Source organism: Periophthalmus magnuspinnatus, chromosome 20, assembly GCF_009829125.3.
Source record: "Periophthalmus magnuspinnatus isolate fPerMag1 chromosome 20, fPerMag1.2.pri, whole genome shotgun sequence".
Lineage (NCBI taxonomy): Eukaryota > Metazoa > Chordata > Actinopteri > Gobiiformes > Gobiidae > Periophthalmus > Periophthalmus magnuspinnatus.
In genome coordinates this window covers 16921499-16934726 of record NC_047145.1, presented here as the reverse complement: position 1 = coordinate 16934726, position 13228 = coordinate 16921499, and the positions used below count along the sequence as shown (strand labels likewise).

At 42.2% G+C, this 13228-nt stretch overlaps 2 protein-coding genes across 13 annotated transcripts in view; one reads left to right on the top strand and one right to left on the bottom strand.

The window, feature by feature from the left end:
- The window catches only part of LOC117388589 (solute carrier organic anion transporter family member 5A1), a 39573-nt gene extending 31813 nt beyond the window's left edge, over positions 1–7760 (top strand). Inside the window, exons 7-10 of the mRNA XM_033986171.2 lie at positions 2529–2688; positions 3331–3581; positions 4249–4313; positions 5127–7760. Of these exons, the coding sequence (XP_033842062.1) occupies positions 2529–2688; positions 3331–3581; positions 4249–4313; positions 5127–5584 (934 nt within the window). The 3' untranslated portion in view covers positions 5585–7760. The remainder of the gene's footprint in view (positions 1–2528; positions 2689–3330; positions 3582–4248; positions 4314–5126) is intronic.
- Positions 7761–8183: 423 nt separating this feature from the next.
- sulf1 (sulfatase 1) overlaps positions 8184–13228 on the bottom strand; it is a 62423-nt gene continuing 57378 nt past the window's right edge. For 5 of the 12 annotated variants that reach the window (XM_055230131.1, XM_055230132.1, XM_033986164.2 and 2 more), the window contains 3 exons: positions 12908–13050; positions 12637–12760; positions 8184–10259 (listed from right to left, as the gene is read on the bottom strand). In XM_055230131.1, the coding sequence (XP_055086106.1) occupies positions 9388–10259; positions 12637–12760; positions 12908–13050 (1139 nt within the window). In that variant the 3' untranslated portion in view covers positions 8184–9387. Of the gene's footprint in view, positions 10260–10705; positions 10757–11362; positions 11397–12636; positions 12761–12907; positions 13051–13228 lie in introns of all 12 variants that reach the window. The other 7 variants (XM_055230136.1, XM_055230133.1, XM_033986169.2 and 4 more) reach the window with 2 other exon arrangements.

Below are 13228 nucleotides of genomic sequence, written 5' to 3'. Positions count from 1 at the left end.
TGTGTTGTGGCATTGTGATGGAGTGTGAGTGATTAATTAGCAGCCCGCGCATCTGCTCTCCTGGCTCCGGTGATTCACTCTCCCACCTCTGTTTCTGCAGCTCAGGAGCAGCTCAACAGCACTGGAGCAGTCGTGTTAACAGTTTCTCACACACAAATATGGGGTGCACGCCTGGCATCATCTACACTTGCTTGTAACAGCACCTACAGACGCAATAACAACTCTACAAGCCACAACCTTGGATTCTTCTGACACTTTTAAGACTGCACCTGCTATATTCATTATTGTGTGTTTGTCAGTAAGAATAGAATACTAGTGTGAAGTGTAATTCTATCCTAAAGAATCTCTCTGTGTAACCAATAATATAATGAGGTACACACCAATATAAAGCCATGATGTTCATACCATGTTTTTGGTGTGGATGTGAAGTCAGGAGAAAGGGCCAATGTCACTTTTTCTGGTCACGCAGCAGGATCAGTGTTGTCAATTAATCATTGTTTCAGTTCATCCTTTATCTTTTTGCAATATACAGGGACCTGTAGTGGGATGGGATGTACGTTTGAAGGAGCTTTAAACTATATTTTAACATATGGTTTTATAATTTCCTGTATATGTTCAGTGGTCACATTTTTATATTGCACTTTTCCACCTTCTAGGAACTCAAAACGCTTTACATCAAGGAACCACTCACCCATTCACACACACATTCATACACCAGTGTAGGCAAAGTAGGTTAAGTGTCTTGTCCAAGGACACAACAACAGTATTCATTTGTGGGAGCAGGAATTGCACCACCAACCCGTGGCTCAGTGGATCTGACTGCTGTACCAATGATGTTTATGTCAAAATTGGGATTCTTTAAACCTGTAAATGAGATAATGATGCAGGAGTAAATGTAAAAATCCCAGATTTCCACAAAGTTCACATGCCGCTTTGACTCTCCATGTACTCACATAGTTAACCAATGTGATTATTTGCCAAATATTTGCTGCGGTCCTTTGCGGAGTGGAGTTGACCCATTAATAAGTGCTGCCTTTGTTGGGGCCAGTTTTTCTAAAGGGGTCAGCAGGATTGTGTGACCAGCAGGACCACTCATTATGATGGACCCCGCTCACTGTTGGCACCCACATGAGGAATGCTAGACCTGGCCCGGTCAGTCTAGCAGTCTGCAGTCTGCAGCTTAGAGCCACAAATGAAAATCCGGCGGCTTTTGATATTTTCCCATGTCCACTTACGTAACACAACTGCAGTAACCTTGCAGGCTTCGAATTGGGCAAACAGACAAACAGCTGCATCTTTCTGAACCCAGATTGCCATCAGACCCCATTCTACCTGTGCAGTATTGACGGTGGTATTATTGCCCTGTGTTCTGATGCAGTAGTAGTAAATTAGATTAGGCAGTGTGTCCTTGGAGTTGTATAGAGGCTTTTAAGCAGTGCCATCCACCTCCTGCTCGCTAACATCTGGAGGGTTTAGCACAGGTCGCACTACATCCAAGTAAAAGGACAAGTGTAATCAGTGCAGTGGAGCAGCAACTCCCAACAAGACACCTGCCATTTCAAACATGTTCCTTCAAAGTCTGCTCCCTAAGTGTATGTAGGGATGGATGAAAATCAGAATCACAATGACCAAGTATGTCCTTTTAAAAGTGCGTAGTGTGTTGTGATGTTAGATTGTCGCTGTTCTTTCCGCAGAGATTTCCAGAGAAAGCGCTTGTCTCGCCTCAGTGCATACTTTAGTCCAAGCTAAAGTCCTGTTTGACTAGGAGCCGTGGTTCCCACACGCTGCCCCCTGGGACATCAGAGGTGTCACTACCCACGCCATCTCTGCTGATTACCGCTTCGTTAGAGGGATTATGTTCCAGGGATTATTAGAAGAGCCATGTCAGGCATATTTTGCTAAGACTTATAAATGAGGGGATACTTGAAATTTGTTGGCCCTCGACAGTTTTAAAAGATAAGATAGAACTATATTGATTTCACAGTGGAGAAATTCACTTGTTAGTGCAAATAGTACCCGCAATAAAAGGCACGCAATAAGAGGCAAGGTTGTGTGAAGAAGGGCATCCTGACTAAAAACCTGTTTATAAACAATAACATGTCACGTAAATCACAAGTCCTTGTGATGGTTAGATATTTATTTTTGGGGTATTTAAAGCATCTTTTGTCTCCCTCTGCTGTCTCTGTGTGGAAAAATAGACTTGCAACACGGTGGACATCCGACCCGAGGAGAGTTCTTTTGAAAAACCCTGGCTTTTTCAACTTTGTTACGGAATATATTTTTGCATGTGATTATACTGCCTTATTTTTGTAAAACAGCAAAAAGGACACAAAATAGAGCTTTTGACTCTGTTCCTTGACAGTGCATTCTCATAAAGGAGCTGATCTATTGCTGAAAGTTACTTAGTTCTGCTTTAAATCAAATCATTGCCTGTTAAATGAAATGCCGTGCACCCAACTAGTGCACCAGTAAGAAAAGTTTTAAATGTTGAACTGATTATGTAATTTATTTCTTCTCTCTCCCTGCAGGCCTACACTGACACTGACCCACAGGAACCTGACGGGCAGTTGTAATGTTAACTGTGGCTGTAGGATCCATGAGTATGCTCCAGTGTGCGGCTCCGATGGCATCACCTACTTCAACCCGTGTCTGGCAGGATGCAGCACTGTGGGCAACGATAGTACCGGGGTGAGTCTGAACACACCATTAATGCCCTCTGCGCTTTGTCCTGATGTCTAACAAATAAGTCACTCAAAAAAGGCCTTTGTGCTGTGTAAAGAATAGAGTGAGCGATACAAGTCTGTTATATTCACATGAAGTATGGCATGGACTGTTTCTGTACATTCTTCTCATAAAAGTGCAGGAAGTCTGAGGCCACACAACAATATTAGAAGAAGAATTATAGTGGCGCAAGGAAAGGAAATGTCCAGATTCTTTGTCTTTCAGAGCCACTGAGTCTGGAGGCATTCTCAATATTTTGATTGGTTCAGCAAGAGGTTACAGCTAAACGCTACAAATTTATCTTTCAAATGCATTTTTACTGTTTTAAAACATGAAATTTTTAAAAAAAATTTCATTTAAAATGGTTTGATTGGTCCAAATGTATTGCTCACTTAGCTAATGCATTCTGTGAATCCTTATTATTCATCACAGTGAGTTTATAACTGTTTTTCACAACTTAAAGCTAAGACCAACTAGCACTTCCTGATTTTCAGCTTATAATTAGATGCACACAATACACAGAGCTGCTTATACAATATATCTGTACCTTTTATATTTCCTAAATAAAAATCACATTGCAATGAAAGAACAACTGTTGTTTGTGTCCAGATGAGGAACTACACGGACTGCGGCTGTGTGCAGAGCAGACAGGTGATCACGCCGTCATCAGGTGGACAGGTGAACCAGCTCAACCAGCTGCAGCTTGTCATAGTGAAGACGTACCTAAATGAGAATGGCTATGCTGTGTCTGGCAAATGTGACCGTACCTGCAACACTCTCATCCCCTTCCTCATCTTCCTTTTCATCGTCACACTCATCACCGCCTGTGCCCAGCCCTCTGCTATCATCGTCACTCTCAGGTAAGGAGTCGGCTGAAGCTCTGTTTAAAGTGTGTGGGTCAGTGGGTCAACAACCTGTTTTCTGCTGACTTTAGAGAATCTAAATAAATTTGATTCCCCCCATATTTCTCGCCCATGTTTTAGTGAACAGTAACGTTTTTGAGGCAAAATGAAAGGACAGCTGTGACATGTGTGACATCTGGAAATATTCTCATGCTGGCTCAAAAACAACAGAATATTTAACAGTTTGTGTGTGGATGTACATGTCCACACTAGTGTTAGGAAATCATACAGCTGCATGGTGGTGTCACTTTTGATACAGACAAAACCTCTGAAGCATTACTCTGATATGAATATCTGCAGAGGCTGTGATCTTGTGTTGTGTTGTGAATGAACAGCTGTGTGGTGCTGTTTGTTAATTGATTTTTGGTCAAAATCTCAGGCCAGTACATGGCTGTAACGTTTTCCTGAAAAAGTGATGAGGCGAGTGCATATTTTGTAAAAAACAAAAGAATCTCAAATGACGACAAACCAGACCTCATTGAGAAAAAGATATTCCTCTACATGTTGAATCTCTGTCTGCCCTCGATGGAGACCTATATTTTCTTTAACCAATGCAGATAGGTGCTCCTGTCCTATGGTCTGTCTGGGCTATGAGGATAACGGGCTCTATCTTCTGCTTTTCTAGGTCTGTGGATGAACAAGAGAGGCCTTTTGCGTTAGGAATGCAGTTTGTGTTACTCCGAACTCTTGGTAAGTTTAAACTTGTTAACAGTGTTTTGCTGCATTTAGATTTGCATTCTTTTTTCTAAAGAATAAGGTTTTGGCAAAAAGCTTTTTAGACTTTAAGATTTGTTGTGCACTGATTGAAAATAGAGTTATTCAATGGGAAAATATTTATAATTTTATATAACTTTTTTTTTTTTTTACACAGAATCCAGATTTATCATAGATTGTGTGGTCAAACATGTGAAGAAAGTAGACATGTTAAGGCACATTTTATTGTCAACTGCTGTTATTTGCGTTCCTTACATTTCACTTTCAGATTTTTTTAGCTCTGCCTCACGGCACATAACTCTACATAGTGGACCTGTACAGTGAGCGTATGTGTAAGACGGGGAGCCATGGGGTTAGGCTCTGCTCTGACATGTCTGTGATTCTCTTGGTATGGCTGTGCGAACATTAAAATGTCTCGCTGCATCCTGTGAATGTAGAGATCAGCCATCGTTCTGGACCCATATCATAACATATGCTCCAATGCGCTTGAAGTTAGTTTGTTCGATTTACTTGGCAGGCAGGTTGTTTGATTTGTTAGATGTGTGCATAAAATACTTGTCTGATCTAGATTATGACATGTTTATAATGCTACTGAAATGTTTATACTGTATAGCAAAATTGTGCCACCAAGTGGGCAAGCCATGGAACTAAGATTTTTAGCAGTTAACAACTTAAGTGACTTTATACTTGTAAATACATGTGTGACAGCTTGCCATGCTACAAGGGGATCCTGTGTTTATTATTGTGCTCTTGGCTGTAAAGCATTAACCTTCACTTCTCATGTTGCAGCCTATATCCCGACGCCCATCTACTTTGGAGCAGTGATTGACACCACATGCATGCTGTGGCAGCAGGACTGTGGCGTGCACGGCTCGTGCTGGGAATATGACGTCACCTCTTTCCGCTTTGTGTATTTCGGCCTGGCTGCCAGCCTCAAGTTTGTTGGCTTTGTCTTCATCTTCCTCACTTGGTACTCCATAAAGCACAAAGAGGAGCGGGCCGAGCGCTGGCGCCAGCACCTGCCTCCTCTGGGCACCGTGAGTGAACTGATCTGCCACGCAGGGGGGCAAAAGAGCCACGCCCGCACACGCTCCTGCCCCATCTTCATCCCACCTCGGCCTGAGCCACCAGCCGCTCTGCTGCTCAACCGCGGCCACAGCAGCCTCAGCTGTCCTGGCAATGCCCTCAAAGCAATAACCCCGCCCATCTTCCTGCCCCATCACCACCGAGGCTCCGCCCATGTCTGAAACTCAGTGACATGTGCCTTCATCTACTCTGATCAGGCACCAGGGGGCGCTCCTCTCTCCTCATGACTACTGTAAGGGCTGTCCATCAGAACTGAGAGCATATCATCAGCTACATCACAGAAAGCCTCAGAGGAGGTGGACATAGTCCAGGTGCTACTGTTCAAAGGCAGGGCATTACTCTGTAAAGACATCATCATCATCACCACAATGTCTAAAGCACAATCTGTACTATGCAAACCTGTGTACAGCTCCTCCTCACTCACATGTACATGTTATCAGCTCTCCAGGTACAGGCCACCTTTGAACACACTCGTTTGTCTGATTATCACTTTCTACATGACTTTTTTATTCTTTTCGTAACAGTGCCTCTCAGGCTATCTGGGCCAGCGGAGTTGTGTGCTAGCTGCCAGGTTTAGAGCTAGCACAGGAGCCAGTCACTGTCCTCTCAGCTGAGTGACAGCTTTTGTTTTGATGCCCTGGGCTTTTGTTTGGAGTAACTTTGCCTTGACATGTATGTAGCTTAATGCCAAGAAGCCACAGTGGTACCATGTTAGAACACATCTCACCATTCTATTTAGCCAAATAAACAAAAATTTAGGCATCTCATCTCTGACCATGTGCTGAAGCTACTGTCCACAACAAGGAATTTCACTTGAAACAGAAAATGCAAAAAGAGAATATGGCCCTCTTATCAATGGAACTGTTGCATTCTTTTGGCATTGTATTGTATTCGAGTCATTACAATGGTCATCAGATGTATATAGTAGTTCTCTTGTAGTCTAGGCTTTTAAAGTGCTGCAAGCATGTAAACAAAGGAAACCCTTTTTATCAGCAGTCCAGTACTGATTCTCTGTTTTTGGGTGTTTGGTGCCCTCTGGTGGACAGAGACATGATTGTGTGAAGGCAAGTGAATGTTGCTGTTGTCAAAACCTACTGTAACTTCAAATATGTTATTATTAAGTGATTTCTGCACTAAGTTTAGCACTCCAAAGACTGACTGAATAAAAGAAGCATTTATTTATTTCTTGGCCAGGGGAAGAGTATTTGAGTTTGCCTTGACAGCAAGGCTGTGCAATGTGTTAATGTAACTGTTCATTTTATACCATGGCTCATATTCTATCCAGTACATCTTTAATTTGATAAATAAAGGAGTGTGTTACCTTAGTAGTATTATCTTTGAGGGATGAGTTGTGAGGCAAGTCTGATTAAAGTATATTATGATTTGTGTTTAGCATAAAAATCAATGCAGTGATCAATTTAAATTTTCTTGACCAAGACCATATTCTGCCAGCTGAAGTGTTTCAAATGGCATTGGTTGATAATAGTATTGTGATCTCAGTACCTCAAACAATATATTCATATGTGATTATTGTACATACTGACAATGAGACATATTTTAGAGCTGACATATAGGTAGAAGCATATTTATGAACTAATCCATGACATTGTAGGAGGAAATTACTTAAAATCTAAAAAAAATATATATATTAAAAAGTCTTGTGCCTGAACAGTATTCACAGTGGGTAAGGGGTCAGGGCCACTAATTTTCAGTCCAAAGACAAATTATTGACACCAGGACCTGTATTTGTAATGATTCTCTACTCCTCTTTTGTGTTCATTAGTTCACATTTTCAAGTTCCAAAAACATAAGCCAACCACAAGCTCATATATGTTGGTAAAGAGTTTGGTGGAGCGACAAATATACTTTACTATGTACTTTTCCGATGTTCAACTTGATTAGATCAATGTAGTGTTTTAAATTGGTCTAAAAATAGATTGCTTTTAAAAAACAAAAAAAGAACCAATTGACCAAGCATGATTCCGATTTAAGCACTTTGAGGCAACTTTGACCTCCTGGTTTTTGGTGCGCCGTTTTCCACTGGGAGTAGTAGAGAATGTGCCCTTATGGCCCACAGTACCCGTATACCATGTAAAATGCCCAGTAATCTGCACACTCTTCTTCTAACGCCTGAACTGCTACTGAGCGATGACTCCAACATTTTCCTGCGTTCGAGTTTGGACGCAGCAGTGAATTCCATGGATTCTGGCTGTAACCTGAAGGTCAGGCTTTTATCGCTTAGTGTTCCTCAGGAGCAGAAACCGAATTGATGTTTGTGAACGTTTGGTTTACAAATGCCTTGAATACTTGATATTTGTCATTAAATGAAAACAACCCAAAGAGAGTGCTTTTTTTTTTTTTTTTTTTTTACACAAAACCACTACAATTCAGTATTTAAATCTTTCATATGCGTGTAGCCAAATGGTTATCTAAATTACCTAAAACTCTATGAAAGTGGGAATGACTATTCAGCAAGGACGGTGCTAGGATTTTATAAGTCACAATAGTGGCTTACTATATTCAAACTGGTTTAAACAGTAACTCAAACATAGGTAGGGGGATGGGTTGTGCTCCCGTCCATATAAAACTCTAAATTAACATGTTAAGTGAGCACCCCCATTGAAGGACTTAGCACCCTCATGACTCCTCCAACCAAAAATGTCTGGTGCCGTCCCTGCTGTTCAGACGTATAGAATCATGACACAACCCTAAACAACAAAGTCTGGAGGAAGGTAGGACACATTAGAAAGTGACACAGCATTTAGGAGGTTGCAAGGGTTTATTTCAGCTTCATGGCTTTTGAACACAAGTTTCTAGACAGCTTATACGTTTCTGTAAAGCCACTTAACCAGATGGCACATGTGTAGGTGCACCATAAAATCCATAGCTTATTGAAACAAAGGAGCATGTTGGTTTTACATACAACTGCATCAGCGCTGTCATAGACTAAGTTCAATACATTTGCTTTTGAAATGAATGGGCCTTTTGCAACACTACACTCTGGATTATCAAGCACTACATAAATTCATCTGGTGGCATTTCCAAAAAAGCTACATAACAAACCTCTCCCATGTGACCCACTGTGATTATTAATGGTCAATACAGTTGCATTGAAACCTGCTGTGAATGTGACCAATGTGCAAACTCTGCAATTCAAACTGGTGCAGTGGTGCAACTAATTAGAGTGAAATAGTGCTGTAATATGCAAAATAAAACCTTAAGCTATGCATTTTTGTGGCCTGCCTGAAATAGGTGCTGGTACATGAAGCATATTAATATATGCTACCTATAAAACTTCATGATTGTCCAAAGTTATGACAACATGACAAAGCAAAAGGCCTGTTAAAAATAGTTTAGTTTAAAATGGTTAAAAGAACTTTTAAATAAAATTTGTTATTTATGTTAATTCTGTAACCTTTTTAGAAATGTCTCCAGCACTAGCTTTAAAAAGTAGTCAGTAGAAATAAAATATTTCATAAAATCTGAATTTACACTGGACAATATGTCAAAGACACAAACAGTGGAGTTTGTGTAGAAAAGTGCATTTGGGGGCGATGTTGCCTCGAAGCCACCGGAGAGTGGTCCATCTGTGGACCATCTGTGACAGAGTAGTCTGAGGATGAGATTGTCCCAGTGAACTATTCTGATGTCACAGGTCCCACCACTCAAACACATTAAACATCTCAAACACATTAAACATCTCAGGTGTTTTTCAGATGGAATAATCCGCTTATCCCAATACTCTTTAGCTGCATTAAGGCTTTCTTTTCTAAATATATATTTTTGAAAACATAACACTGTTTTACTAATATGTAGGCACCTGTAAAAAAATAAACAATAACTTTAATACTTAATATACAACTCTTACTGAGGTGGCATCACTTGCCTTCGGCAAGCTCATCTCCTAGTCACTGTCTCTATGGTGACAAGCAGCTCATTGGTTGCTTGGCACATGCTCCTCCCCTCAGAGTGTCTGATTGGAGGGCTGTGGGGACGAGCCACTGCCCTCAAAGTCCACAGTGAAAATGGCCTCAACGGCATGCAGAACACTGGTCGGCCCAGGGGGAGCTCTGTGCGGAGCACTGGTGTGACCAGAGGGGGCGCTGTACGGAGCACTGGTGGGACCAGAGGAGGCACTGGCCTTCACTGCAGGCCCTACAGTCTGAGGGGAGAAGGGGAGGTATCCTTGGGCCTGAAAGAGGTCCTCCTGGTCATCCAGGGGCAGGACTGGGCCCCGGGGCTGCGGCTCCAGGCTGTTATGTGTGCGCAGGAGGTGGGCGTGTCTAGTCTCCAACTCTGTCAGTCCATTCCCACTGAAGTCCTCCTCTCGCTCAAGGTCCTCCAGCTGCGCCCACACAGAGGCGCTATGCACACTGGCTGACCTGACAAGAGGAGAGGGGCTGACATGCACACGTTCTGGCAGCTCATTCAATAGAGTCCCCAGTGGGCCGTCCTGTAGGGGGATAGGGCTTTGTACAGATGTTAGTGTTGTACTTGGGGTGAGGGTTGTTGTCTGGATTTCAGTGATAAATCCAGGCCAGAGAGCTCCACTACCCTCGTCCAGTCCTCCCCCAGCCCCGGAGCCCAGCTCTGGCAGGTTGGAGTCGTCAAGTGTATGGGTTTGGTTGTGTTTCTTTAAATCAAGTAGCAGTGCAAACATATAGTCTACTTCCTTCTCATAGTTGTCCCAGTTGTCTGGGCTGAGGCTGTAGTCAGGCCTGGGTTCGTAAAGGCTGTCGTTGATGCTGTAAAGGTCCTCCAGTCCCTGCCAGTTCACCTCCTCATCCGTCAGGTTGGGGAGCTTAACCCTGTCGTCCGTCCCATAAGGGCTGTGTTCTGTCAAAGAGAGACTAGTGTGAGAATCTGAGTAGACATGTTTTCCTGTTATACAAAGCATGCAGCAGTGCAAGCTTCTTGTTCTCACTAAACCAGCGTCAACAAGGCTTAAGCAACACAGATACATTTAAAGAGCAGCATTATTAACCGAAGCATAAAACCACAGCCACAACTAGCCAACACATGCCATTTAAGCAGGTTGCATTTCAAAACGACTGCAAAAACATGTTGCTCATATTTAATGGGACAGTAAATGAAAGGCCTGGACTCGACTGAAAAAAATCACCTGTAACAAAAACAAAATAAAATAAAAGAAGCAACAGGAAGTGTAGATCGAATACCCCAGGAAGTCAAATAAAGACAGCAAATGTCCAAAGCCAAATTAGGCCCAGTGCTGTGTGTGAACTAGTGGCTCTTTCCCTGAGAACAGAGGCTGTAGGACTCACAGGAAGGAGAGGCTTGGTCTCCTCTTTGACCACTGTCGGTGCTGCTGCTGCCTGGTGAGCAGGGCCAGAAACATAGGTCAGTGAGGGACAGATGTCACAGCTACTCTACTGTCCACATCTAATGCAATAACTGATGACCAATGGACATGGGATGAAGATGTGCATGATGCTTATGTGAAAGAGAGGAGTGGGCTACTACTGTAGAGGTCCATTTCTGGTTTTAAAAAAACAAAAAAAAAAACAGTGGATGTAGCCCAACATGCTATTCCTATAGTTTAAATCTGAATGCCCGATATCATGCGTGGATGTGCACTTGGTGCCTGACTCTCAGGGAAACATGAATTCATCAACTTTGTCTTTTTATTCAGTTGACTGAGCCATGCTATTTTAGCACTAGCTTAAATATTTTATAATAGGTGACTAGCAAGCCATGGCTTAAAAGGCTTTACTGTGGTGAAATTGACTGGCAGAATAAGAGGGAGACTGACTACACAGATGGAACAAATGAAGCTGCATGAATGAAACAATGATTGTTATGATTGTTAGCACAACCCCACATGCAGCCACAAACCAAGGCCCACGCTCCAGAGGCAGATTAGTGGAAATGAGGCAATTGAGCCCATGCAGGTGTTAAAGACAAACAAAAAGAGTGGATACCTGTGCGGCTCATAGCTTCCTCCATCTTTACCTCCTGATCAGAAAAATAAAAGCAATGGTTTGTTAAACGCTTTGATTCGAACAGATGTGTGAGGGAGACAGATCATTCACACTCGAGTCTCTTCATGCACTGCAGCAGCTACGGTCTAAAGACAAATGATGCAATTATTGGAAGTAAGTCTGAGGAGAGGAAGACTGGGTAAACAATGTGAGAACATAGGGTTTGAAAGTTTAACAGGGTTTCTCTTCTCAGTGTAACATGCTCCAAACTGAAGTGATAATGGTTCTGAAGTCACACTCCACAAATAGATGCATGTAACTGCCAGATCCATTTCACTTAATTTTACTTTTTAATAATCAGCTCTTCCAACTAAAACATCACCCGGAGGAACCACAAGAGCTATTTGATTGGTTTGGCGTCATAGCCATTCTAAGGCAGCCCAAGAGATTTTGGTCTGTTGTGTGAAAAGTGCTGGCAAGGCTAATGACAAGTGCTGCATGCCAACCCTGAAACACAATCAGTTTTTACAGTGCAGACGGGCAGTTTTTCTGCTCTACTCTGCAGATCCTAATTACAGATCTGGAGTTTTATCCTTGGGACATATCAGTGTGTCCAGTACCACACAAATGTTGCGGCAGACTTAAGTCATTGTGGTATTACTTATTAAGCACATCTAATACCATGGCTTTAAGGCACAACCCTCCATGTGGTGATCCTATTAAATCCTAGAGCAGATGACAGAGGTGAAGCATGAACATTTGAATGAAACGACAGCCTAAACTGCGGCGATGACAGAAACCTTTCAGTGATATTTCTGCAGCTATTAAATATACGTAGATATGTAGCTTTTTATAGACGGTTATATCCAGCACAAGGTGATATGATGGTATTAAGAAGTAGAAAAGTAAATGCATGTGGACAGATGAGACAGACTCCAGGAGAACACAAAGGCCTGGCAAAAAAGTGTGTGATTATGACATTCACATTCAAACATGTCACAATGATGATGATTTGAGCTCCATCTGAAACAGTGAAATATAATTGAGTGGATGGTCCCCATTCACATGCAGCATGCAAAAGAGAGGCAAACGCACCAGCCAGACTGACACAGATTTCACACTTCCACATTACTGCATCATGTGGCCGCAGATTAAAGTATTTTGATGTGTGCCAAATCCGTTTCAGTCATGGTTGGCATAACGACTACTTTTACACCCAGTGAACCATATCCCAGTACGTAAAACATTTAAGAGGCATATTCTGTTATATTTACCTGTGTCCAAGCCTTTTGGACGTGGATTACACTGTTTGTATCCTTGGCAACTTCTCATCTCCATCAGTTGAGCGTGGAGAGAGTTCAGTACATCCCTATCCACGTTATATACAGCATTGGTTAGCTGCAACACAGAATAACAGAACATTAGACTCTCCCGCATGCCTTTGTAATGACAAACTAGACATAGACTTTAATGAGGTGTGCTGTTCATTTTATAGCAAAACACAGATGGACAGAGGTAGAGAGGCGCAGACAGATGTTCACCCACCTGGTAAGGGTCACTGTTGAGGTCAAAATACTCCAGGAAGCCAGTGGAGAACTCACAGAACAGGGTGTTGTGCGTTTCGTTGATGGTTCGTAGGCACCAATAAGTGTTGTTATTGGAGCTGGTGCAAGCACAGAATCCCCCCACTAGGAATGAAAAGAAATATGTTAACTACCCACCTTTACTAGTGTTTTCATGATTATACAGTTTTGATTCCTGTGATTAAATATCAGTTTCAAAAGAGGCTGGTAATGAATCTGTCAAAAGCTGGAACAAGAGCTAAAACTCATCTATGCTATTGTGAGATGCACAAATTAATTATTC